At 40.0% G+C, this 25,735-nt stretch overlaps 1 protein-coding gene across 1 annotated transcript in view; it reads left to right on the top strand.

Annotated features, from left to right (window-relative positions):
* The first annotated feature begins 4,510 nt into the window (after positions 1-4,510).
* Positions 4,511-25,735, top strand: part of ccdc178 (coiled-coil domain containing 178) — a 153,884-nt gene continuing 132,659 nt past the window's right edge. Inside the window, exons 1-9 of the mRNA XM_004915647.2 lie at positions 4,511-4,587; positions 8,064-8,167; positions 9,621-9,772; positions 12,631-12,665; positions 13,355-13,446; positions 17,822-18,031; positions 20,004-20,224; positions 21,247-21,389; positions 21,958-22,111. Coding sequence (XP_004915704.2) covers positions 4,511-4,587; positions 8,064-8,167; positions 9,621-9,772; positions 12,631-12,665; positions 13,355-13,446; positions 17,822-18,031; positions 20,004-20,224; positions 21,247-21,389; positions 21,958-22,111 — 1,188 coding nt within the window. The remainder of the gene's footprint in view (positions 4,588-8,063; positions 8,168-9,620; positions 9,773-12,630; positions 12,666-13,354; positions 13,447-17,821; positions 18,032-20,003; positions 20,225-21,246; positions 21,390-21,957; positions 22,112-25,735) is intronic.

Raw genomic sequence — 25,735 nt, 5'->3', positions numbered from 1 at the left:
ATGCTCGTAGTTAAGCTTGCACTTTCTAAATGAAGACAATTTTTGTTTTGAAAAAGAAGTGCATACTGAGGCTAATGTCACACAATGTAATTTGCTTTTCTGGCTGAAGTCTGCACTGTGCACAGTGAAAGAAGCTCCCATTCAGTCCTATTACCACACGTGCAACAGGATCTTTTGGTTTTCCATGTGCACATACAATGTGATAAGTGTAGGTAACAAAAGCATCTTGCTAAATACTCAAGTTACACATTAAGCACATGTATAGGTAATTTTTTTGCCAGATCATGTACCAGCTTACCCACTGGCTGTTGGAACTAAACCTTTACTAAACAAAGACAAAAATAATTGCTTTACTTAGCCATGTTCTATTTTAATCACTTAATCACTCTTAGGGCAATTATAAAGGAGGAGATTAGTCTCCCAGGATAAATCTCGTCTACCATAGTCAACTAATCTCCTTTAAATGCTTTCCCACTGGCAATAATAAAAATAACCGGTGGTAAAACATACACAGTTGGGCTACTTTGCAGAGTAGCCCAAAGTTACCTCTTGAGGCAACTTCAAAATGTCTTATGGTATAGGCAGTGGCACACGGAGATTAGTCACCCCGAGACAAATCTTCATTGCCACGGGCGACTAATCTTCCCCGCAATGCCATCCCACCGGCAAGACTGTAAGTCGCTGGTGGGATGGCATATGCCCCCCCCACCACCATCACAATAGCATTCTCTGCATTAGGAGTGCCAAATTTCCATTTTCAAAAATGCAAACGTAGCTTTAAGATTTAAGAGTCAATTGCCATTCCTGGAAACCTGCTGCACAATGCCACCTGAGTGGGACCAAAAGTACTAATGTGACATACATGTAGTCCCAAGGGTACAGATGCTAATTTAAATAATTTATATATACAATCATTTTTTTCTATTTAAACTTGATTTTTATTAGTGCCTATGTAAGAGACACATTACAGTTTTAAAAAGTGGATTATTTTTTAAATTCAACAGTTTTGTCAAGGATCTTTGAATGGCAACACATTCCCTTGGATATATAAATCAAATCCACCATGGACTGTTGGCTTACTTTTTGCCAGCCACACAAATGCTGATGTTTATGTTATTTATGACCAAATTCTGTGTTCTTTGGTCTGTATGTGGTCCCAATGGGCCATCTGGCTTATCAAACTGGAGTTATCAACTGCAGTGCCTAAATACTGCTGAAAGCTGATGCAGAAGTGAACATAACCTACATCAGTTCAAGCATTAAGTCATGTTCCCTGTAGCTCACAAATGTACTACAGGTATGGGACCCCTTATCCGGAAACCCATTATCCAGAAAGCTCCGAATTACGGAAAGCCCATCTCCCATAGACTCCATTTTAATCAAATTATTCCGAATTTTAAAACTGATTTCCTTTTTCTCTGTAATAATAAAACAGTACCTTGTACTTGATCTCAACTAAGATATGATTAATCCTTATTGGATGCTAAACAATCCTATTGGGTTTAATTAAAGTTTTATTGATTTTTTAGTAGACTTAAGGTATGAAGATCCAAATTACGGAAAGATCCCTTATCCGGAATACCCTTGGTCCCGAGCATTCTGGATAATGGGTCCTATACCTGTATTATATTAAAATATATAGTGGCAGTTATATTAAAATATATAGTAGCCCTGCAGGGGTTTCCTGGGAAACCAGTTTTCACTGCTTGACATGACTAGTATGACACAAATGTGAGATCTACTATATAACCAAGTAGAGTCATCCTAATGCTATTCACAGAGATCCATATGGCAATACATGCTACCCTGTACTTGTGCCTCGCACCAAAATACTGGTGTTGTTGCAAGGAAGCCCTGCAATTAAATCCTTCCTTAAAAAGCTGTTACTTCTGGGGCAGCATTTGCATGGTAAAGCTACACATGCCACTGCTTTGCACATTATGGATCAGGCACTCATGCAATTTCCAAAAACAAAGACGCATGCTAAAATGCAATCACGAATGCAATGTACCAACGCGGGAGCAAATTAGTGTCAGTAAATTATATTTAATGTGGTATGGTGGGTGCCCAAATACACATTGGAATTTTCGTAAATGATGCTGCATTTGGGTAAACAACAGGGTGATTTTTGCACTTTTCTTTTTTCTTTTTTGAGCCCTATTGTCTTTGAAGATAAAAATATGCAGCATCTCAAATTCTTGTTAGAGAGTGACCTCTGGCTGCCTAAATAGGCATGTACACCTTCCATGTTTACTTCAAAAATCAAAAGTTCTCTAATGTGTTACAATTCTATTCTGGCAATACTGTAATTTACTTTCCTAGGTTGTCGTCATTCCCTAGAGAAAATAACCTTTTTTAATGAACGTCTTTGAAATCACTTTGTCCATTTAGAGAAATTTGTGGCAGAAGACAAGGGGAAAATGAGCGATAAAGGGGAAAATATTTTTTAAGGAAATGTAAAACAAAATTGAGAACATTAAAGAAAATGACTTAACTGTCTTACTCACATGAGTTACAAACATAACAATTTAGATTTAAAAATGTACACCTGAATTATTTTACTGTGCTATAATTTTTAGTATAAAATTGTAATTCACAACATATAAATCATTCCTAGTCGACAACTTTTTCTGATTAATCACCATATAAGTTATGGGTTGCTTTTATATAGCTGAGCTTGGGCACCAACACACAATATACTGTATATGTAATAGACTGATTAGTAATTAATTCATGCAGCATATTAACTAGTTCATTCTTCATCAGAATTAAATAATAATCAGCCTTGTAGCAACAGCTTCTATAGCAAATGTACCCTAGCATATGTAACATGATTTTCTGCTAATGATTTCATGATTTCGGACAACCACTGTGTTTAGCCTCTTAATAGCAGCTTAGAGAACACTAAGCATGTCTAGTTTTACAGGAAACTCAAAACATGGCATAACAATATCAAAAGATGGTGAGTTGCTTTGGACAACTTTGATTGCATGGATCATAACTGTTATAGGGCTGCAGTACAACAAGTCTAGTACAGAAAGTTCAGTATATAATATACATTTCCACCACCCAGCAACCTAATGTCCTTATGGACTAATTTATTTTTATACCCTAGATTTTAGAAGAAAAAGTGAAATAGCAAATTACATAGTTACATAGTTACATAGGGTTGAAAAAAGACCATTGTCCATCAAGTTCAACCCATCCGAGTAAACCCAGCACACAACCTATACTAACCAATCTATACACTCACATACATAAACTATATATATACAACCAGTAATACTAACTGTAGATATTAGTATCACAATAGCCTTGGATATTCTGCTTGTTCAAAAACTCATCCAGGCCCCTCTTAAAGGCATTAACAGAGTCTGCCATTACCACATCACTAGGAAGGGCATTCCACAGCCTCACTGCCCTCACCGTGAAAAACCACCTACGCTGCTTCAAATGGAAGCTCTGTTCCTCTAATCTATAGGGGTGACCTCTGGTGCGCTGATTGTTTTTATGGGAAAAAAGAACATCCCCCAACTGCCTATAATCCCCTCTAATTAAACACTACTAACATTATTTGTGGCAGTGCCGGTGGCTTGGGCTGCCCAAACCAGACCCTTGCACCCCCCCTCCCTGTCTGTGCACGCACGCATGTGCAAGAAAGCGCCCAATGGGGCCACTGCAGTGGGGGGAAAGGGTAGATAAAAGAAGAGGTAGCTGCCTGGCAGCCCCCCCACCGTTGTGCCTTAGGCAAGTGCCTCTTCTGCCTATCCCTAGTTCTTGCCCTGATTTTTGGTATACTATTTTGAAAATATTCTTCTGGATGTGAACTTATTTAATATATTTTCCATTCAGTAAATTGTTTGCAGTTGCACCATAACTATAAATGAATTATTTCACATGTATTTTGTTTCATAAAAAAGATTTTCATCTTCTTCTTCATAGCCACTGGACCGCCTTATACTAAGGGGCAGATTTACTAATCCACGAATCCAAATCCTGAAAGTGAAAAAATTGTATTGGAAACGAAAATTTTGCGTGCCGCTGTCACGACTTTATTGTATTTTGCGCAACTTTTTCATCAACACTCCTCCAAGACTGCTGAAAGCAGCAGGTCTGACATTTTTTACCTACACTGGTATTTCTGACTTATAATAACAATATAGCAAAAGTTTTAAGAGACAGACCCAGCACTGCTCTCAAGTGCAATTAGATTTACAAAAAAATGAAAATCTGTAATTAGTGTATATTGGAAGGTTGCTGCAGAAGCTTTTATTATAAGAAGCAAATGATTAGAAGTAGCTCTGATTTGTTTTCTTATTTTGCAGTAAAACCCTTTTGCCACTTCAAGTTCGCACAGCTAATTTCCAGCCGTTCCTCTCCTCAGGCTCCAACATGCGTTTAAAACCCGAGCTCCCTGGCAAGTTCACCTTATCTGCAGAAGGACTTGCTTGATTGGCTGATACGTTGCAAATGCTTTGATTGTATCTGCGTCGTCCAATCGGGAGTTTGTATGCGCGGTGTGTTGCCTGGTTACACGTACGCCCAAGTGCGGATCGCAGGGGTCGCTAGGCAATTCTCTCGGGTCCGGTACGTTTATGTGCTCAGACGCAGGCAAGTTAAAGTTATACTCGCTGCTATACAAACTAGTTTTCTGATTAATAATAATGCGTTATTTTTGCCTGAGTAGTTTTCATGTGCATGTTTACGCAGCATGCAGTTTGTGTGTATTGCATTGAGCTTGTGTGACACAGGGCTTAGCACAGCTCAGTAGCAGATATAAACAAATATACATACATTCTAAGCAATGCGAGTTCAGGTGTATTGCAGAACATAAGATAACTATTGCAAAGCTTAAAGGGGTGGTTCACCTTTAAGTTAACTTTTAGTATGTTATCGAATGACTGATATTTAGCCACTTTTCAGTTGGTCTTCATTTTTTATTTCTTATAGTTTTTGTACTTGCCCTTTTCTTCTTACTCTCCAGCTTTCAAAAATACTATTGCTCTGTGAGGCTACAATTTTATTGTTATTGCTATTATTTATTATTTTGCTTTTTATTCAGACCCTCTCCTATTAATATTCCAGTTTCTCAGTCAAACCACTGCCTGGTTGCTATGGTAATTTGAACCCTAGCAACCAGATGTATGTATGTATATCTTTATTTATAAAGCGCTACTTATGTACGCAGCGCTGTACAGTAGAATTCATTAATACAGACAGGGGGTTAAAGATAATGGATAAATACAAAGTATAACAATACAAACAAATAAATACAAGGTACAGTTGCAATAAGAGTCAGAAACACAAGATGAAGGAGGTCCCTGCCCCGTAGAGCTTACAATCTATATGGGAGGGGTAACTAACAGACACAAATGGGCGAATGTAGGTGCTGTAGGTCACAGTGGGTGACCTTACAGTATAAGTGCCTGCTGAAATTCTTAACTGGAAAGCTGCTGAACAAAAGTCTAAATAATTCAAAAAACACAAAAAAAAATGAGGACCACTTGCAAATTGCCTCAGAATACTAAGCTCTACATCATACTAAAAGTAAATTTTAAGGTGTACTGCCCCTTTAAGGCTAGTGCCACACAGGGCAGATTCTCGGCCAGTGGCTAAACACACATACTTGTGGCTGCACTCAGATTCATTGCTTGAGCCTGCTTAGCCACTTTTGGGCAGAATTCCTCTTAGTGTGGCTGCACCCTGGCCAAAGCAGTGACTCCTGGTGCAGCCACAACTTTCAGATTCTTCAAGTGTAGGGGCGAATTCTCAGCCTGTGTTTATCCACAGGCCGAGAATCAGCCCTGTGTGACACTAGCCTAAAGGTGGCCATACATGACCATTGGTCGCACGAAAGATCGTTCCCACCCTCCACAGACGTTTAGGGCTGAATCGTCAGATATGGAGGTAGAAACAATAGGAATTCTGCCTGAACGTAGATTTTGCTTGATCAAAATCTTTTAACCTGGGCGAGTCGACCGATATCCACAGCCTTTTGCGATATCAGTCGCCTCGTCAAGCCACCGTACACGCAACGAATATGGTAGGAAACAACATTTTGTACGATAATATCGGTGTGTATATGGCCAAGGTTGCGTTTCATCTGTTTAGTATCCGAAGTAATCCTAATTATCCTAATGTTTGTGATATGTTTAGCTAGGGGGCTGCAGTTATCTCACTTGTTAATCAGCCCTGCCTACAGAGCATATAAGGCAGGGGTGGGCAAACTTTTTGGCTCAGGGGCCACATTGACTAACAGACGGGCCGGACCGGGCCGGGACAGCGTTACGCCCGGGGCTGCCATCAGAAATTATGGGGCCTCTCAGCTCCCCCCCAGCTCCACTTTCCAGCATCCTGCAGCTCCACTACCCAGCATCTTGAAGTTCCCCACCCAAGTATCCTGCAGTTCCCCACCCAAGTATCCTGCAGTTCCCCACCCAAGTATCCTGCAGTTCCCCACCCCAGCATCCTGCAGTTCCACTCCCCAGCATCTTCCAGCTTCTCCTCAAAATCCTCCCACCAGCTCCCCCCAGCATCCGCCATAACCTGTGGCTCCCTCGTCCAGCGACCCGCTGCTTCCTCCGTCCCGTCCTTCTGTTCCCCGGCTCCCCAGTGCATTCTTTTATATGGTTGCGCCCCGTGCGTGCTGACGTTGTGCGCACGCACGGGGCGCAACCAATCAGGGCCCGTCATTCTTTTAAGGGGGCCGGAGACTGCGGGCCGGATTGAAAGGGCTAATGGGCCGGATGTGGCCCGCGGGCCGTAGTTTGCCCACCCCTGATATATGGGCTAAGGGCTCTGGGACACGGGGCTCTTGTCACGGGCGACTAATCTCCCCGAACTACCATCCCACTGGTGAAAATATAAGTCTCGCGAGGCAACTTCGGCGATTTGCCGAAATCGCCTGCTCAGCGTGTGCCATCCCACCGGCGACTTACATTTTTGCCTGTGGGATGGTAGTTCGGGGAGATTTGTTGCGGGCGACTAATCTCCCTGTGTGCCAGAGCCCTAAGGCACATGGAGCTACTTAGTATCAGCTACTTAAACGTAGCTACTAAACGCCGGAAAATACCCAGCCATAGACAATAGTGAGAATTGGCTTTGCTAAAACACACGTAGAGACAATTAGGGCTCTGGTACAACGGGGAGAATTAGTCGCCCCGCGAGCAAGGAGTCCTGCCGCTGGGCGGACTAATCTCCCCGTGTACCAGAGCCCTTATAAGTAAATTAGCAGCATTGTTTATTTTTGTAGTCTTGACAAGTAGCTGCTACTAGTAGCTCTGTGTGTCTTCACCCTAATAGATCATGACAATATGCCCTATTTTATAAATGTTTCACGTGTACACCAATTTGCATGTTTAGCCTGTTTTTATTAATTGCACACAAGGAGCAAAGTACCACAAGCCAGGCCTGGATTTGTGGCAAGGCCGCAAGAGGAAAAGTGGGTGGGGTGATGTGCCGAGACGGGGCCTAGGGGCCCAATGGTTCCCTTGCAAATGCACCTAATAAATGGCATGGTAACGCTATCTTTGGTGCCACTCACATTGGCACACTGGAAGTGATGCCATTATCACAAAAACTGAAAACTTGAAAATATGGCAAAGGAATTAGCTAATGGTTTAACAATGCAAATACAAATTACACATAATAGGCCTCCAGGTCTCCATAGGCCTGCAATATAATTCGTTGGCCCTGGTGACCCATGATAGATCTTTGGCCCAGCTCAGGGGTGGCCAAATTTGTCAGAGATCCATGATAGCTACCTCACCAAATGAGCACATCTCAAAATATATGGTCAGCTTTATATAAAACTGCTTCTTGTTCTCAGGCTTCTTATATGTCTTAAACTGTTGTTATGTAAAATGTTTGAGAGTGTTTGTCGATATTGACGATCATATATTTCTCATATTAGCGTTTCAGTTAATAATGATTAAACTGAATCATGGTTTTGTTTTTAGTAACCAGTGGTTTATATGTGCTTGCAAGAACACATTGCAAAGCTGGATTGTAAGGTAATGCTTGCTGAATTTATTGACTACATTTTTTATTTTATTTTTTTTAAGCTTTGAGACAAAAGCAGAGGAAGAGATGATGGTAAACAAGACTGATCCTTGTTCTGAAATGTCGCATTTAAAGCTGTCTAGTGACCATTCAGATTCACTTTCAGGTAAAGGTTAAAAGGAAAAAGCATTTTAATTTGTATCTAAGCTGCCTGTGTATTTTCTTCATTACATTAATCTGCTCTACAATTATCCTCACCAGCACTATGCAAACTAAGTTAGGTCCCCCAGTTAATATATTCTCTCTTTCTTGGTAGGCGTATTTCCACCGGCGTATTCTCTCATAGACGGAATCTTGCTGGAGGAGGTGCCAAGTGTCTAGGTTTTGAAATATTTGTTACTAAGTGGGTGCAGTTTACAAAGACAATATTTTAGTTATACTGTGTGTAATACATAGATAGACAGGCAAACAGATAGATATCCATTTAGTACCCATAAAGTTCCATATAACACAAAGGCAACATTCAGTAGGGTCTGTTTTAAGGACTAGGAAATCTGAATCCATTAGCAGAATGTTAGGCACCCCCCTGGCAAAAGCGAGTGTTTTTCGGCGATTTCCTGAAATCGCCCTGCCGCGTCTGCCATCCCGCTGGCGACTTACATGTTCGCCGGTGGGATGACAGGGGTAGGCAACTCGGGGAGATTAGTCGCCCGCGAACAGGGAGTTTTGCCGCGGGCGACTAATCTCCCCGTGTGCCAGAGCCCTAAGACCACCAATGCATCAAAGTTTTGGAGGGCTAAGCCTCCCATTGTCATTATACAAGATAATGGTAATGGTAATTAAAGGCCCACCTCTAATGAGTTAGAAGCCAAATATCCATGACATCTAAATGGACTTAAGGGCTCTGGCACACGGGGAGATTAGTCGCCCGCGACAAATCTCCCTTGTCACGGGCGACTAATCTCCCTGAACTACCATCCCACCGGCAAAAATGTAATTCGCCGGTGGGATGGCACACGCTGCGCGAAAATGCCTCGCGAGAGAACTTCTGCGATTTGCCGAAATCGCCTGCGCAGCGTGTGCCATCCCACCGGCGACTTACATTTTTGTGTGCCAAGACTCATTTTAGACATCTGGAATCTATCTGATTAGAGGCGAGACTTTATTCAATGTAAATATTTGTTTACATTTGTTCTTTATCCTGACAAAGGGAGGGATAGCACCCCCTGCATAGTATTGAGTGTGTGTGGCTTATTTAGGGCTCTGGCACATGGGGAGATTAGCCGCCCACGATAAATCTCCTGTGTCTCGGGCGACTAATTTCCCCAGATTGCCATCCCACCGGCGAAAATGTAAATCATCCCACCGATGATTTACATTTTCGCCGGTGGGATGGCATTTCGGGGAGATTAGTCGCACGAGACACAGGAGATTTGTCGTGGGCGGCTAATCTCCCCGTGCGCCAGAGCCCTTACATCTTTTTCTTGCATTGTAGCCTTCTGTTTAAAGGTTGACGTTGCCTGCAATTTTGTTTTAAATGCTACTTTACTACTACTTTACCTTTCCTACTTTACTGCATTTATTAGGTTTTTGAACATTACTTATCATTTCACTTCTAGCTTTGCTCACAATCATAAGGGAAAATGGAGTTTTTGTACGCCCTATGAAAAGGCATAGCTGTGAGCTGGTGGACACACCACTGCCCTGCGTGACTAAGGCTCTTTCTCACATTGAACAGCTGGAACAAAAAATTAAAGAGTGCTTTCTGCAGGTACATTGTATATACTGTTATTACTTCTGTATAATGTTCATACATTTGAAAAGTTCTTGGCTAGCATACAGAGTGGGATTCTATATCCAGATCATTTATTCTAATGCAAATCATTTTTACTGATTACTTTGTTAAACATGTTTTTTTCTGATGACAAAATGTTATTGATTATTCTCATTTGAATACGCAAATTGTTTTTTTTTTTTTTATATGGATTCACTTTTTTTTTTATTTGTTTTTCTGTGCATTTAACTGGAATATAAATAGAATTTGAAACATTTTTTTACTATATAACATATGCATAGGACTTCCAGTATCCAGGGGGTACAGGCAGTGGCGTAGCGTGGGCTTTCGTCGCCTGGGGCCGACCGGAAATTTGCCGCCCCTCTATTTAGTTATTCTTAAAAAAAATAGACAAATTAAAAAAAGCAGCATTAAATTTTTTTTTTTTTTTTGATTGAATTTGAAATGCGGTGCGCATGTCATAATTGTCAAAAGTGGATTCAGCTGTGCGTCCGTGGCTGCCCATGGTGGCAGGGCCGCCATCAGAAATCACGGGGCCCCTCCCATCAGTACAGGACACACAGACATAAAAAGTATTAGGGTCACCCTACCACAGTGCCCCCTAACACTATGCTGGCCAGGCCCCCCTAACGCTATTCTGGCCACGGTCCCCCCATACAACTGCCCCATAGACAGTACCCCCATACACAGTGCCCCCAATTGCCCCATACACAGTGCCCCCCACACACATTGCCTCCAATTGCCCATAGAAAGTGCCCCAATTTCCCCATAGACAGTGCCTCCAATTGCCCCATACACAGTGTCCCCATAGACAGCCCCCTCCACACAGTGCCCCCAATTGCCCTTAGACAGTGCCCCCAATAGGAAGTGCCCCCATACACAGTGCCCCAATTTCCCCATACACAGTTCCCCCATAGACAGTACCCCCCAAAGACCTTGCCCCCCCCACAGAAAGTGCCCCCATACACAGTGCCCCAATTTCCCCATACACAGTTCCCCCAATAGAAAGTGCCCCCATACACAGTGCCCCCAATAGGAAGTGCCCCCATACACAGTGCCCCAATTGCCCCATACACAGTGTCCCCATAGACAATACCCCCCAAAGACCTTGCCCCCCAATAGAAAGTGCCCTCATACACAGAGCCCCAATTGCCCCATACACAGTGCCCCCAATAGGAAGTGCCCCCATACACAATACCCCACAAAGACCTGGCCCCCCCCATGGGAAGTGCCCCAATTTCCCCATAGACAGTAGCCCCCACACAGTGCCCCCAATTTCCCCCATAGTACATACCCCCAACAGACCATCGGCGGCGTGTGACGTCATACGCACGGGCGCAACCTTATAAAAGCGCCTGTTGCCTGTAAGAGAGAAGGAGCCGCCGCCGCCCCTTCTGATACGCCGCCCGGCCATGGCCCCCTCGGCACCCCCCTCGCTACGCCACTGGGTACAGGAGCTCTTGGCAACATAAGTGCTCCACATTTCCTTTCTCTGTTAGCTTTTTTACAACAGCCTTGCGGATGCTCATTTATTCTGGTTTGCTTAAGGTCCCCATACACGGGCCGATAGAAGCTGCCGATATCGGTCCCTTGGACCGACTCGGCAGTTTATCGGCCCGTGTAGGGGCAGAAACGATCGGACTGGCCGACCGATATCTGGCCTAAAATTGGCCAGATATCGGTCGGCCAGGTTAGAAAATCCCGTCGGATCGGGGACTGCATCAGCTCGTTGATGCGGTCCCCGAATCGACTACCCCATTGCCGCTTGCAGAATTCAATTGTTTGGCCCCAGGGCCAAACGATCGAATTCACCGACATGCCTCCCCGATATCGCCACCCGTAGGTGGGGATATCGGGTGAAGATCCGCTCGCTTGGCGACATCGCCAAGCGAGCGGATCTGCCGGGGTATGGCCACCTTTATACTCTCTAGGAAGATAAACTGGTTGGCTGGAAACTTTATTAATTAATCTTAATGTTTTGGGGGGTGAAAAGTGTTAACTGTAATAAAATGATATCATAATATACATAAAATAATCACTGAAGACATTTCAGTTGAATAACAATAAACCACAGTGCGTTATTATTTACTTTTTTGTATTATATATTTGTTATGGTATGCAGGAGCCCTGGATCTTTATCTAAATGAAGAAGAAATTTTCATATTTAATATGAATTTTTTTATAAATAAATGTTAATAATAATAATAAGGGCACCCAAGGCAACCTGCCCTTGATCAGTGATAAGTGGGGGGTTTGCGTGATGAGAACTGCAAAAAATTCCGACATCTGAGCCGTGTTCCTTCTTAGCTGTGTGCGCAAAGAAATCACTTTTGTGCTCACTTTTTTAAAAACGTGCACACTCTTGAAAAACGGGTGTGCGCATATCAGAATAAGTACAGAATTGTGCGTTTTCACTTCAATTTATTGTGTGTATGCTGGTCGAAAATCTCCGTGCGTGTGTAAGTGGTACACACACAACAGTGCACCTAACCATCCTCTGGGACCCTGAACTGAGGATTTGGAGACAGAAGAAGTAAGTGCATAGTGCCCCCCCTTGTGCCAACCCTTAGTTCCAGCAAAGGGCAAATAGCATGCATTATCTTTAAAACATATAAAATGGAATATTATAAAAATGAAGTGTTAGTGGCCAAAATATGTTTACCTCATTAAATATCCCTTAGTAAGAGAAATTAAGCATGACATAACACATAACTGTACATTAGTTTACTTTTCTGGTTAAATAATAAGCTCACAATACACAAATCTTTAGTGCTTAAACCTTTAATTTATTGAATTCTATGATAATCTTTAAGTCTTTAATTATTTTATTACAGCATGAATACAGAGTACAGAAAAGTGACAATAAATGGTAAGAGTTTGTTATATTTTATATTGTGTTTCAGGAACATGGATACCCTCAATACCAAATGATTTTTGCAGAAGCAAGGACATTTTAGTGGTCCTAATACACCAATGTGCCTACCTATAGAGCTCGGAGTGGGTTGAGGGACCTGCAATTTTCTCCATCCTTATTTTCACTCTAAAAGCAGCTCCATGTGTCTGTACACAGGCCAGTGTGTATCAGTGTGTATCAGTGCAGATACACAAAGGAGTGGATGGGAAAGCATAGTAAATGCAAGAGGAGAAAAGCAGAGACACAGGCCCGTGTGCCGTTAGCTTAAAAGGCTCATCATAAAGTAGAAACATCTTTTTAACTTTTAAAGTTTGTATCATCCAGGACCTACAAATATACAATTTTTTTTAGCTACAAGTGAAAATAGGTTAACCCCTTTTTATCTTACAAAGCTCACCTATTATGTACTGTGTAAAGTGTGTCCCATAGCCGACTTTGAGCGGCTGCCCCCAAGGCTACACAGTGGCATATTTATATAAAATGAGGTAGATACTATATTATATATAAAGCCATAACAAATGCATAACAAATTGCCCTTTAAGTTTTTGTAAACTGTTTTGTTGCATAACTAAAAATATTAGTATATTCATTGTGTTTATTTAAACCAGGAGTTTTATTATTATGTCATTATGTCATTTTCACAGTGTTTCATATGTGGCTTGTGAGGACAGTATCAAAAGTGGTTCACCAGAGGCTCAATACTTACATATTAGAGGATTTGGGTTAAGTGATAAAGGTAAGATTGCCTTGTTACCACTCCAGAGAATTAGTTTTGCTACTACTGAGGCCAATGGTGGTGACATTTACACCATTACAAGCAATGATGGCACTGTGCACTGTAATGTTAGTGTGTGTGTAGCTGCTTACCCATAAAAACCCATGTTGCTAAAGGGCCACTATCATCAGAATAAAGAGTGTCTATATTTAACTGAAAACAATGCAAAATGTTATGTAAAGTATTTGACTTTATTTATTAAGGGTAAAGTCACAAAAGATGTTTTGTCACCTGCACAAAATTGCTTTGTTTACAAAATGTCCAAAATACCTTTTCATAGAAAACCGTAAGAACTGGCGAAGGCAAAAAACTTCTTGTCAACCTAAGAAATAATTCCAAATTCTTTTGTATCATGTTAGTAGAGCAAAATAAACTCTACTTACACTACTTTTAGAATGTAAGCTCTTGCGAGCAGGGCCCTCCCTTTAGTGTCTCCGATACTCATCCAATGTAACTGCAAACCATTTTTGCGAATTGTTTATATGTACATGTTAACTGTTATGTCTTTTGTACCCCTCTATTCTGTATCCAATGTAACTGCAAACCATTTTTGCGAATTTTTATATGTACATGTTAACTGTTATGTCTTTTGTACCCCTGTATTCTGTAAAGCGCTGCGTAAATTGATGGCGCTATATAAATAATAATAATATAAATTGTTAAATTTATTTTTCCTTCAGTATTGGAATTTACAGTCACAGCCAGCAAGAAGGTGCCATTTTGTGTACATTATTATTAAGGCAAGCTTTGTATCACCCCAAAATCTTATACATTTGCCATCTAGATGATATATAGGAACTGCTAAATGGAAAGTTAAAGTACTTGTAATTAAAACTTAGAGCTGTCTCAGGCATAGAGGCGGGACAGGCAATATATGAGTGACAGCTCAAATTTCTAATACATTTATAGGTATGGATGATTTAATTTTTAAAGGAAATGGAAAGGCAAAATTTATAAATACTACCATTACATAGTGCTAGTATTGATAAACAAAAACGCTACACTTTGGGGCCAATTATATTAAGAAAAACTTATAAAATCTTACTTTAAACTTTTTGCTCTATCTAAAGAATGGCGCTGCCATCTTTGAAGTTGTTCGCCCTCTTCCGTTCCTTCGGCGTCTGTACTGCGCATGCGCAAGCTTCCTTCCTTCCCCCAGCCTAGGCGCGCGTCCTTTTCTGCGCATGCGCTTATGGTGCGCGCTCCTAGAGGCCGGTTCAGAGGGTGAAGAGGGAGAGCGCGCCTGCCTGAGCGCGTCCACGACTTCTGCAGACTGCGCATGTGCTGCCTGGATTAGAAGTCGTGAAGTCTTCAGAAGCGCGATGCATCATGGGAGCGTTCCTGACACAACTCAGTGGTTTTTGCAGCGCTTTGGATTTAGTGCACCAAAACGATCCGGATATGGGGAGACTTAAGGGCAGCGTTGAGACCACAGATGGTAAGCCTGCTCTTAGAGATTAACTCTTGTGTAGCCTTTCCTTCTCCTTTAAAGGACTTTTATTATTTTTATTATACAGCTTTTAATGCCTGGTTGACAGGTCCCCTTTAATTTTCTTTTCCCTTCCTCCTCATCAGTCCTTTTTACTCTATTCTTGTAGTCTCCTCCCTCTACCAACATTTCATTTCCTTTAGCTATTTTAGCTATTCATTTTCAGTTTTTTAAATGTAATTGCAATTGAAAGGAGAATGCATATCTTGTATCTAAACTGTTGGCTTTGACTGCTGAAACAATGTAACAGAAGCTAGCAGATAAACAGACCTGCAGCAGAACTATATTGTTTTAAGAGCAAGAGCCAGATTACTAATATGGATAAGCAAATACTACTTTCAATTGCAATTACATTTACAAATAATTTTAAAACCACTAACATTTTTAAGAAATGTATAACAGAAAGTTGCTTAGAACAACATTTCAGCTTTCCAGAGAATCGGTGAACCAATCTTTCTTTTTACTCAGGTAAGTTTATTGAAAAGGTACATAGGTACATTGGACATTTGCTTGGAATGTTTTTGTAACATAGGCATTGCAGATGTAATATTTTACAGAGCTTCATCATATTATACATAGATAGCAAGCTATAACACATTGATTTTTATGACACAGAATTGTATGCGTTGTTCCATTTACTCCAGATTGCTACATATTTATTGTAATTTCCGTTCTTAGTATAAGCAGCTTTTTCAATTTTGCACAGGTCCCCCACCGAATTGTACCATTGGTGGTGTTTTGGAGGATCAGGGCATTTCCAGAGCCGCGTAATCCCTTTTCTGGCTATGAATAGTACTTTCTGCAGGAATTGCAGATCAGTTGTGGGTAGTTTTAGTGATGTTGTTACCCCTAGTAGACATATTTCCGGTAACCTTGGGATAGGGCATTGTAGTAGTTCAGATAGAGAATCTAGAATTTCGGCCCAGTATATATTCAACTTGGTACAGGACCATAGTGTGTGTATAAGTGTGCCCTCCTCATGCCCACATCTGTTGCATAGGGGAGAGATGTTAGCATCAATTTTGTGTAGCCTACTCTTGGTTAAGTAGGCCCTATGCACTATGTAGAGTTGCAGCAATCTGTATTTATAGATTAGCGACACCTGGGTTGGGGTTTTAAGTGCTTGCTGCCATGGTGAACCAATCTTTATTGAAAGCAGAGGAACGTCATGTCCAAGCATCACTTCACAATGGAAAAAACCAAGGAAGGGTTTGCATTACACTTTAAGCCTAAGGGATGTTGGGAAATCATTCATCAAAGTATTACAATTTCCTTTCAGTCTGTTTAAAAGAAAAAAAACATATACAGGTATGGGATCCAGAAAGTTCTGAATTACGGAAAGGCTATCTCCCAAAGACTCCATTATAAGCAAATAATTTCAATTTTATAAAGTGATTTCCTTTTTCTCTGTAATAATAAAACAGTACCTTGTACTTGATCCCAACTAAGATATAAATAATCCTTATTGGGGAAAAAACAAGCCTATTGGGTTTATTCAATATTGAAATGATTTTTAGCAGACTTAAGTTATGGAGATCCAAATTACGGAAAGAGTGTGGTGCTATGATTTTCTATTTTTCTGTATGGCAAAATACAAAAAAAAATTATTCATTTAAATTGCCATAGACATCGACTCCTTTCATCAATGCACAGTGAGTGAATAAAACAAGAAAAGTGGGCGGCTCTCTCTGCTGGCATATATATATATTATTTTTATTTGGATAGTGTTTATGCACCTTTTGTACATAACCCAACTAAATAAGCACAAAAAAAGTGTAATAAAAATATTATTAAATAGGGAGTACATTTAGGACGGCATTATCTCTTTAATCTCCAAACAAATTATTATTTATTGTGCTAGTATTACTCCCAGAGACATTTTGTAGGTCAGCACTGAGGTCTTGTAATTGACAGTGAGCCTGCATAATTTTGACTTGCCACTGCATCCACGTGATTTTGGCAATATTGTGTTTTTTCTTTTGTAGCCATGCCGTTATTTATGTGCTACACTGCTCGCCATTTGGCAGCCCCTTTCCGTGAGGCTGTATGTGAGATGTACCACTTTGTGACTAAAGGTCCCCATACACGGGCACCTACGGGTGGGCGATATCAGGAGAATCCAGGCCCTGGGGCCAAGCGATCGAATTATAATGACAGGCATAGGCAAAGTCGGCTCGTTGATGCGGTCCCCGATCCGATTAGATTTTCTAACCTGCCCGATCGAGATCTGGCCGATTTCAGGCCAGATATCGGTCGGGCAGGCCTGTCGGGAGTGCCCATATATGGGCCGATTAGCTGCCGAATCGGCAGCTACTATCGGCCCGTGTATGGGGACCTTAACTCTTGGATTTCACTTGATTTTTCAGTTGACTAGGACATATCTAGCAGGGAAGATAAGTGACAAATGGGCTGAAAAAGTGCATCCTATGATGGTGCCATGTTGAAAGCCATTGAATTCATCGGTACAACCCATTCTAATGCCAGTATTTGTTGATAACAGTTAAATGGATTAATTCCAAATGAAGTACTTGGTGTGACTTAGATAACAAATTCCACTAATAAGAAGGGATGTTAGGATACCTTTGGCCATATAGCGAATAACTGCATTGCTCAGATATTGTTATGTATATAATAAGCTGTATATACATACCAGTACCAAGTTGCATATATAACCAGTATTCCATGTGTACTATATTTCATTGTGGGGAAGTTTACCACTTGTCCTGCATGTTCAGTCCAAAAAGTATTTGAAAGGAAAAGTAAAAAATTCAAGAACTTGGATTCCGTGAGCAGAATATGGTATTATTAAATTAAAGCTTTAGTTTTCTTTCAAATCTTCCATTTCAGATTGCCAACAAGATGGAAATGTAGTTTTTAGGAGAGACACAGAAAATGTAATTTCAGAAGTTGCAGAACTGATTTGGCACTTAGAAGCTGACCGTCAAGAAGCAGAAGCATTGTTGAAACTAGAAAAAAAGAAGCAGACAGCTCTTACTGAAAAAATCGATGGACTCTCTTTGTGGAAATGCAGTCATCTTCCTGAAGCTGTTCAGAAGGGTAAATATGTCTTTTTGTTGAAATGGACACATCAAGGCTTACATCATATTAGCCACGATGAAGCAAGAAAAAGTCTAGTATTTGTACACTATATATTTAATTGCTCAGGTACCCTTATCAGGGCCAAAGGTTGTTAGGGCACCCTTAAGCTAAAAACATGGTTACAGATATACAGACACATAGTCATCTGTGTCTCCATGCCACAGTTGTAGGTAAAGGTTCTGTTATCTGAAACTACTTAAATAATTAGTTATTTTGGATCATGGATCTTTCCATAATTTGGATCACTGTGTCTGCTAAAAATCCTTTACAAGGAGTATTTTGCCACCAATATGGATTCAGGCAACTTAGTTACCATTAAGTACAATGTACTGTTTTATTACTAAAGAGAAAAGCAAATTCATTTTTAGAATTAGAAATATTTGCTAACAATAGACTCTAGACGCAATTTGGATAAGGAATCTCATGCCATAACTGAAACTGTAAACATACATTCATCCCTAAATCTTACTATGATTGGCTTTGGGTTTGGGCTCCCTTGTATCCCCTAGGGATGCCGGTCCCAAGCTGCAATATGACAACAAAAATAGAAAAACTCACCAGCATAATTGAAGGGCCCATGTACACAGCCCTGAACTTCAAATATTAAATATAAACAAATTCTGACCAATCAAACAACTTAAATCAATGTAAAATATATGCGTGTGAAGTTTTCTTTGTTCAAGGCTCACACACATGTAGGTGTAGATGAGTATTGCTAAGCAACTTGCACATGCTCTAGACTGAGAATGAGTGAGAATGTATTTCCATGGAAATGTTTTATTCTGCGCAACCATAGAAAATACTTTGTTATAGCTTTTGCAGAGAAGCTGACAGTGTTGACAGAATAAGGGAGGTTGTGCCAAGCACTTATACACATAAATAATGGAGGCCCCACTGTTAAAGCACTGAATTAACTGGTCTTTTTTAATAAAAAAAAGAATGGTTCTATATTCATATACAAATTTCCTACAAATGATTTGAGCTCAGAAATGTGTGGATAATGTGTAGGGAAATGTGTGTCAAGGCATGTTATTTTAGAGTACTTGTTTTTATAATTTCATAATGGCCTACCATTTTGATAATCCTGATGCTGAGATAAAACATAGTTCATGGAAGGTGTTAGAAAAGGCACATGTTCATTAAGCTCAACGTTTTGTTTTGGATCATGGACTTCACATGTGTCAGCTGGCATTAGGGCTGTCTTGGGCTCCCTTTGTCTCGTCACCACTGCACTTTTCAGTCCTGTGAAGGGCATTGAGCAAGGGACCTGCAGTTTGTTACCCTTAGGGGCAGATTTACCAAAGCACGAATTCAAATCCCGAATGGCAAAAATTCAGATTAGAAACAAAAATTTTGCCGTCTTTTCGTCGCCGGCTTGACTTTTTCGTATTTGTCGCGACTTTTCCGTCGCCGCTGCGACTTTATTGTATTTTGCACGACTATTTCGTTGCCATCGCGATTTTTTTGTGTTGAACGATTGTAAACGAAGGAAAAAACAATCCGATTTTTTCACGACAGTGACGAAAAAGTCGCGGAACATATGAAAAAGTTGCGACAACGACGAAAAAGTCGAAAAAATACCGATCATTACGAAAAAAACGCCTTCGGACCGTTTGTGGATTAGTAAATCTGCCCCTTAGTGTTTGTGTACAGCACTGCAGAATATGTTAGCACTTACATGTTAATAGTAGTAACAGTAGTTGGCACTTACATGTTAATTTGCATTTACATGCCAAATTATTCATTACATTTTAGGATTTATTAACAAGGAGTATAAAGAATTTGTTATAGATATAAGGAAATGTTTAAGATTTAGTAAGCATATAATTCTGCTTGATATTTCATATACTCACAGTATGTACTGGCTAGAGTAGTATCTTTTTTATTTATTTATGTCCTATACAAATCACATATCACTATTTCTTTTCAGAGTATGAAAACTGTGCTCAGGATATCTCTGAGCTACAGTGGCACATCTCATGTAAACAACAAGAGCTAGAAAGTGCACAGAGCAAAGCTGCCAAGACAGAGGCAGTCAATGCAAGAATGCAAGAGGAAATCGACTTTATTAAGAAACACAGCCCTCTGCTGGAAGGCAAGCTGAAGCTCGAGACTGAAGCTATAAATAAAATAAGACAAGCTCAAGCAGAGGTAGGTTTAGTGTATTATAACCGTCTCACATTTATATAAATTTTCTTCTGAAAACCAAATAATTGTTCCAGACTATTGTAAGGAAGGTCTACAGTAACATAAATATGACTTTTCATACTGAAACATTACATTATATTGTTACCATCACATACAATATGATACAAAACAAGTACTATAGGGTGTATACTGTATGTACTTTGAGCCTTGTGGTCTATATGTAATTTGATGATATATAGATAGCTAGATACAGTAAATAGATAGATAGATAGATAGATAGAAACTTTCTGGATCATAAATACAAATTTTTGTCATTTTGATCTCTGAATGAACTACTCTATGATTAAAATGTCAGAAAACTCTTTATGAAAGGTTAGTCAGTAATTAAAGTTTGCTCATGGCAACGGTAGAAGTTTAACAAATATAAGAAAGATTAAGGTAAGCATAGGGTACTGTTGGAGACAACAACAAGTAATACTGCAAGTTTTGTTTTTGTACCCAGAGATTTAATTAGGCAGGCTGCATGGGACTGTTGATCTTTTAATGTTTATATTTCTGTGGCTGAATCTGTACGCTGTAATATGCATATAGTTATTCTCCATCTCTCCAACAGTTGGCTAATTAGCTTGTCACACTTTGTTTTACATCCCAATTATCATTGAATTCCACTATGTCAGATAACTACTGTGCTGTAAGAGTTCAGTTCAGAAAATTCAAGTCTTATAAAGCATAGTTATTCAGCTCGAGCCCTGGGGCTGGATGTGGCCCTTCAAGGACTGTTTATCAGCCTTAGACTTCCCTAGAGCTTTGCATGCTTTTTTATATATAGCATGATCGTCATTGCATTACAAAGTAATTCACAACTATTTTGTATATCAGATAATCAACTCAGTACTTGGAAACATTTTGTCAGCACTGTTATAAAGGACAACATTTCATATTGTCTCTAATGATTTGCATGTAAAAAACACTCAGATTGTGTTTCCTTGTACTGTAATACAAATAATGTATCTAATTTCTTTAAGGCAACAGTCCTGCTTTTTGAAGCAAAAGACAAATGTACATCTGCTCTGATGAGCTTTGACCAAGCTACATCAGAAGCCAACAAAGAGAGAACAAACATGAGAGCTGAACTTGATAAACTGGAGAGAGATCTTCAGTCATGCAAGTAAGAACATAATAAATATTGGCACTAGTGCAGAGAATTTATTCATGTACTCTTCAGCATTTTAGACATGACCTATTATGAGTTTCTATATTGAGTATGTATTTAAAGTGGCATTATACACCTTTGTTCAACAAAAATGAATAAGGCTTGTGTTGAACACACCTTTTCCTATTGTTTTATTTAGGAAAAATATGTTTTTTTTTGTTATTTCTTGAGCTACAGGGCAGACATAGAAATGGGAGCTACGCCATGTTTGGACTTCTGCTTATCTGTAAACCAATGTAAAGTATGGAGAGAGGATCATTTATACAGAACTCAGTATGGATAGTTAAACTATTTCAGAACATGAAACAGTATATGGGAAAGCAAACTCATAAAAAAAACTAAGCAAATGTCCATTTTTTTTAAATATAAACAATTTGCTTTATAATTTTATTATTATCAACATTAGTTCTTACTTAGCTCTTATTAAAAAAAGGTGTATATAGGTGTATACTTACCCTTTAAGCACATCCCTAACATAATTATATTTTTGCTTATTTTTTAATCAACAACCTCTTTGAAACAGGGATAACTTAATGTGCTCTAAGAAAACATGGGATGAATACAATTCAAAGATATCATTTACAGAGGAAAAGATTGCTAAAAGTAAAAATCTTCTCATTGACCTGACAAATGAAAAGCAGACTTTAAATGGAAGCGAAACATCATGGAACCAGCAAGTAAGTAACAGGGGGTATTAAAACAACAAATGTCTCTAGATACTCTATATAACTCTTTGGGTTATTTCTACACAGTGATTAGTAGTGTAGCAACTATGGGCTGGTCCCCCGCAAGAAAATACATTTGCAGGGCCCAACATGCAGAGTTCTCCTTTGGCCCCTCTCATGCCACTGCTGGCTGTCTGTCCAAAAATTAGAAGGTAGATTGGGCTATAAGAAGGAGCTACCACACAGCAGACCCTCTGACCCAGGCATCCCCTGGTCCTCCAGGCCCCCCGTGGAGTCTGCTGTGATGTCATTGACAGTGATATCATTACAAGCATTGTGCTGTGCTGTAACTGGAGTTACAGTAAAGGTGGCCATACACATTCAGATCTTTCAGATTTCGATCATCATAAGTTCAAATGCAACGATCTAAAACTAACATTCAGACTGAAATTGTAGGATAAAGCCCTAAAGATAACGAATCTGAGGATGTTCTGAACTTGAAATAGTTGGCAGACACCAATCGTAAGAAAGTACCACCTCTATGCTGACGATACTCAGATCTATCTTTCCTCTCCTGATCTCAACCCAGAGCTTCTAACTCGCGTCTCTTCCTGCCTGTCCGCTATCTCCACTTGGATGTCCCAACGTTACCTGAAATTAAACCTCTCTAAAACTGAACTGGTTCTCTTTCCCCCATCCAACGCCCACATTGTTCCCGAGGTATCTATAACGGTTAACAATTCTACTATCACCCCATCTTCCCAGGCCCGGTGCCTCGGGGTTATCCTTGATTCTGCCCTGTCCTTCACCCCTCATATCCAATCACTTATCAAATCATGTCACTTTCACCTAAGAAATATCTCCAAAATCCGATCATTTATCACCCAAGATGCTGCCAAAATTCTTATTCACTCTCTTATAATATCTCGCCTGGACTACTGTAACTCCCTATTAATTGGCCTTCCCCTCCAAAGACTGTCCCCTCTCCAGTCCATAATGAATACTGCTGCCCGGCTCATACACCTCTCCAACCGCTCCTCCTCTGCCATGCCACTCTGCCAATCCCTGCACTGGCTTCCCCTACCATCCAGGATAAAATTCAAGCTATTGACCCTCACATTTAAAGCAGTCCATAACTCTGCCCCACCCTACATCTCTGAACTCATCTCTAGGTACCATCCAACCCGCTTGTTACGCTCCTCTACTGACCTGCTCCTCAACTCCTCTCTCATTCCCTCCTCACACGCTCGCATTCAAGACTTTGCAAGGGCTGCCCCGCTTCTCTGGAATTCGCTCCCACAAACTGTCAGACTTTCTCCCAATCTCTCTGCCTTCAAGAAATCTCTAAAAACACATTTATTTAGAGAGGCTTACCCTAATCTAGTTTAGCAATACCCTGTGCCCCACCTCTCACAACTCTGGTCATGCCCATTCCCACACCTTGTGTCTCAACCCTTTCTCCTTGTAGATTGTAAGCTCTTTTGGGCAGGGCCCTCTTCACCTCTTGTATCGGTTATTGATTGCTTTATATGTTACTCTGTATGTCCAATGTATGTAACCCACTTATTGTACAGCGCTGCGGAATATGTTGGCGCTTTATAAATAAATGTTAATGTAATGTAAAATGTAAAGTGACTTCCTGGAAATGCATTGTAGGTCCAGCAAAGATATTGTCAGATATACAATACATGCACAGATTTTATTGTTATCCGACTAAAATTTCCTAACCTGGCGATCAACTAAACAACCATTCACCTTGGTACAAAAATTATCGGGAAGATAATTCCAAACCCACACATGGTCCGAAAAAAAAAAATTGCACAAAACGTTGTGTGCCTACTGGGAGGTTTGTACTTTGCCCATTTTTCCTTTTAAGGGGTGAATGCTTAACACACCCCTGTTAATAATTATATAGTTACATGTGTCTTAAATTCTAATAGCTCATATGTATATTTATAACTTTAAGGAAAAGCCGTCAATTCAGTCAACATGACTGAAATTAATAAAATAAATAGTTAAATAAATATTTTGACTGCATCAGTGGAGTTTAGCTCTGTGTATGTAGTCAAGCATTTCACAAGCAAAAAAGATAGGAAATGAAACAAATGGGAGGAGTCTACTGTTCTGACATCTGTCTAACCTGTGGAGGTTTTGTATGTAAAAATTTAATTATACAGAAGAGTCCCATAAGATCTATTAATCAGTGGTAAAAAAACCAAAGGATCTGACCCAAAACAAAGTTCACCGTATTCACAGCTTGTTATTGATACATTGGTTTAATATCTGTCTGATTTACTAACATGAAATTCTCAGTGGTACTGTCGAAAAATTAAATGTTGAATGCCAACTGGTGTGAAAAAGAGGAAAACAAAATGACTGCAGAGCACTGATTTAAGTGCATAGCTCAACGGAATTAACTTCCTTTCAAGCATTAAATTTGAGTTTTGGATTGATAATTTCATATTAGCCAGAAATAAATATAAATCATATTCAGCATTTCTACAGACTTATTGAAATAACATATTAACTTTAAAAAGCGAAAGACGCATGGTTAATTTAGTCTGTCCTCCCATCGAATGGCAGCTTTCCAGAAGCAGAAAATTCATATGGTTGTAAACCTAACCATTTTTAATAATGCAGTGGTCTTGTGTTTTGTATAATCTTTTAGTGAGGTAAAAGCTGCAATAGTCTATTGCAAAATGTGCAATATGTAAAGGAAAATAACCTATGAGCTATGGCAATGATTGAAAATCCTGATTTCCTTTCAAAGTTAAATTTTACTTTGAGCGAATCTGTCCTGTTTTGTTTCGCCATAAAATTTGCGAAACGGTGAAAAATCTGAGAAACACATTTGTCGCGCGATTTTTTGTGTTGCCCGCGTCTATTTTTTTGTTGCCCGCGCTTTTTTTACACAACTGCGGGGTTTTCTTGACGTGACCGCACAAACAGTGCACAAACAGCAGAAAAATTTGTCGCACAGAATATTTTTTTGTTGTGCGTCACAAATTGTGTGCGGTCGCATCAAATGTGGTCGTGCCCAATTTGACGCGACCGCACCCAGTTTGACACACAACAAAAAAATATTCTGTGCGCCAAATTTTTTCGCTCCGAATTTTCACGGAAGTTTCGCAAAACAATTCGCCAAAGGCGAAATGCAGAAATTCGCTGCAAATCCACACCTGGCGAAAAAATTCGCTCATCACTATTTGTGATTACTTTTCTGTAAAGTTATAATGTACTGCTGCCCTGTTCTGTAAAGTTATAATGTACTGCTGCCCTGTGCTGTAAAGTTATAATGTACTGCTGCCCTGTTCTGTAAAGTTATAATGTACTGCTGCCCTGTGCTGTAAAGTTATAATGTACTGCTGCCCTGTGCTGTAAAGTTATAATGTACTGCTGCCCTGTTCTGTAAAGTTATAATGTACTGCTGCCCTGTGCTGTAAAGTTATAATGTACTGCTGCCCTGTTCTGTAAAGTTATAATGTACAGCTGCCCTGTTCTGTAAAGTTATAATGTACTGCTGCCCTGTTCTGTAAAGTTATAATGTACTGCTGCCCTGTGCTGTAAAGTTATAATGTACTGCTGCCCTGTTCTGTAAAGTTATAATGTACTGCTGCCCTGTGCTGTAAAGTTATA

The sequence above is a fragment of the Xenopus tropicalis genome, chromosome 6 (assembly GCF_000004195.4).
Source record: "Xenopus tropicalis strain Nigerian chromosome 6, UCB_Xtro_10.0, whole genome shotgun sequence".
Lineage (NCBI taxonomy): Eukaryota > Metazoa > Chordata > Amphibia > Anura > Pipidae > Xenopus > Xenopus tropicalis.
Note: the sequence above shows the minus strand (reverse complement) of the source record. Positions and strands in the feature narration are given on the sequence as shown.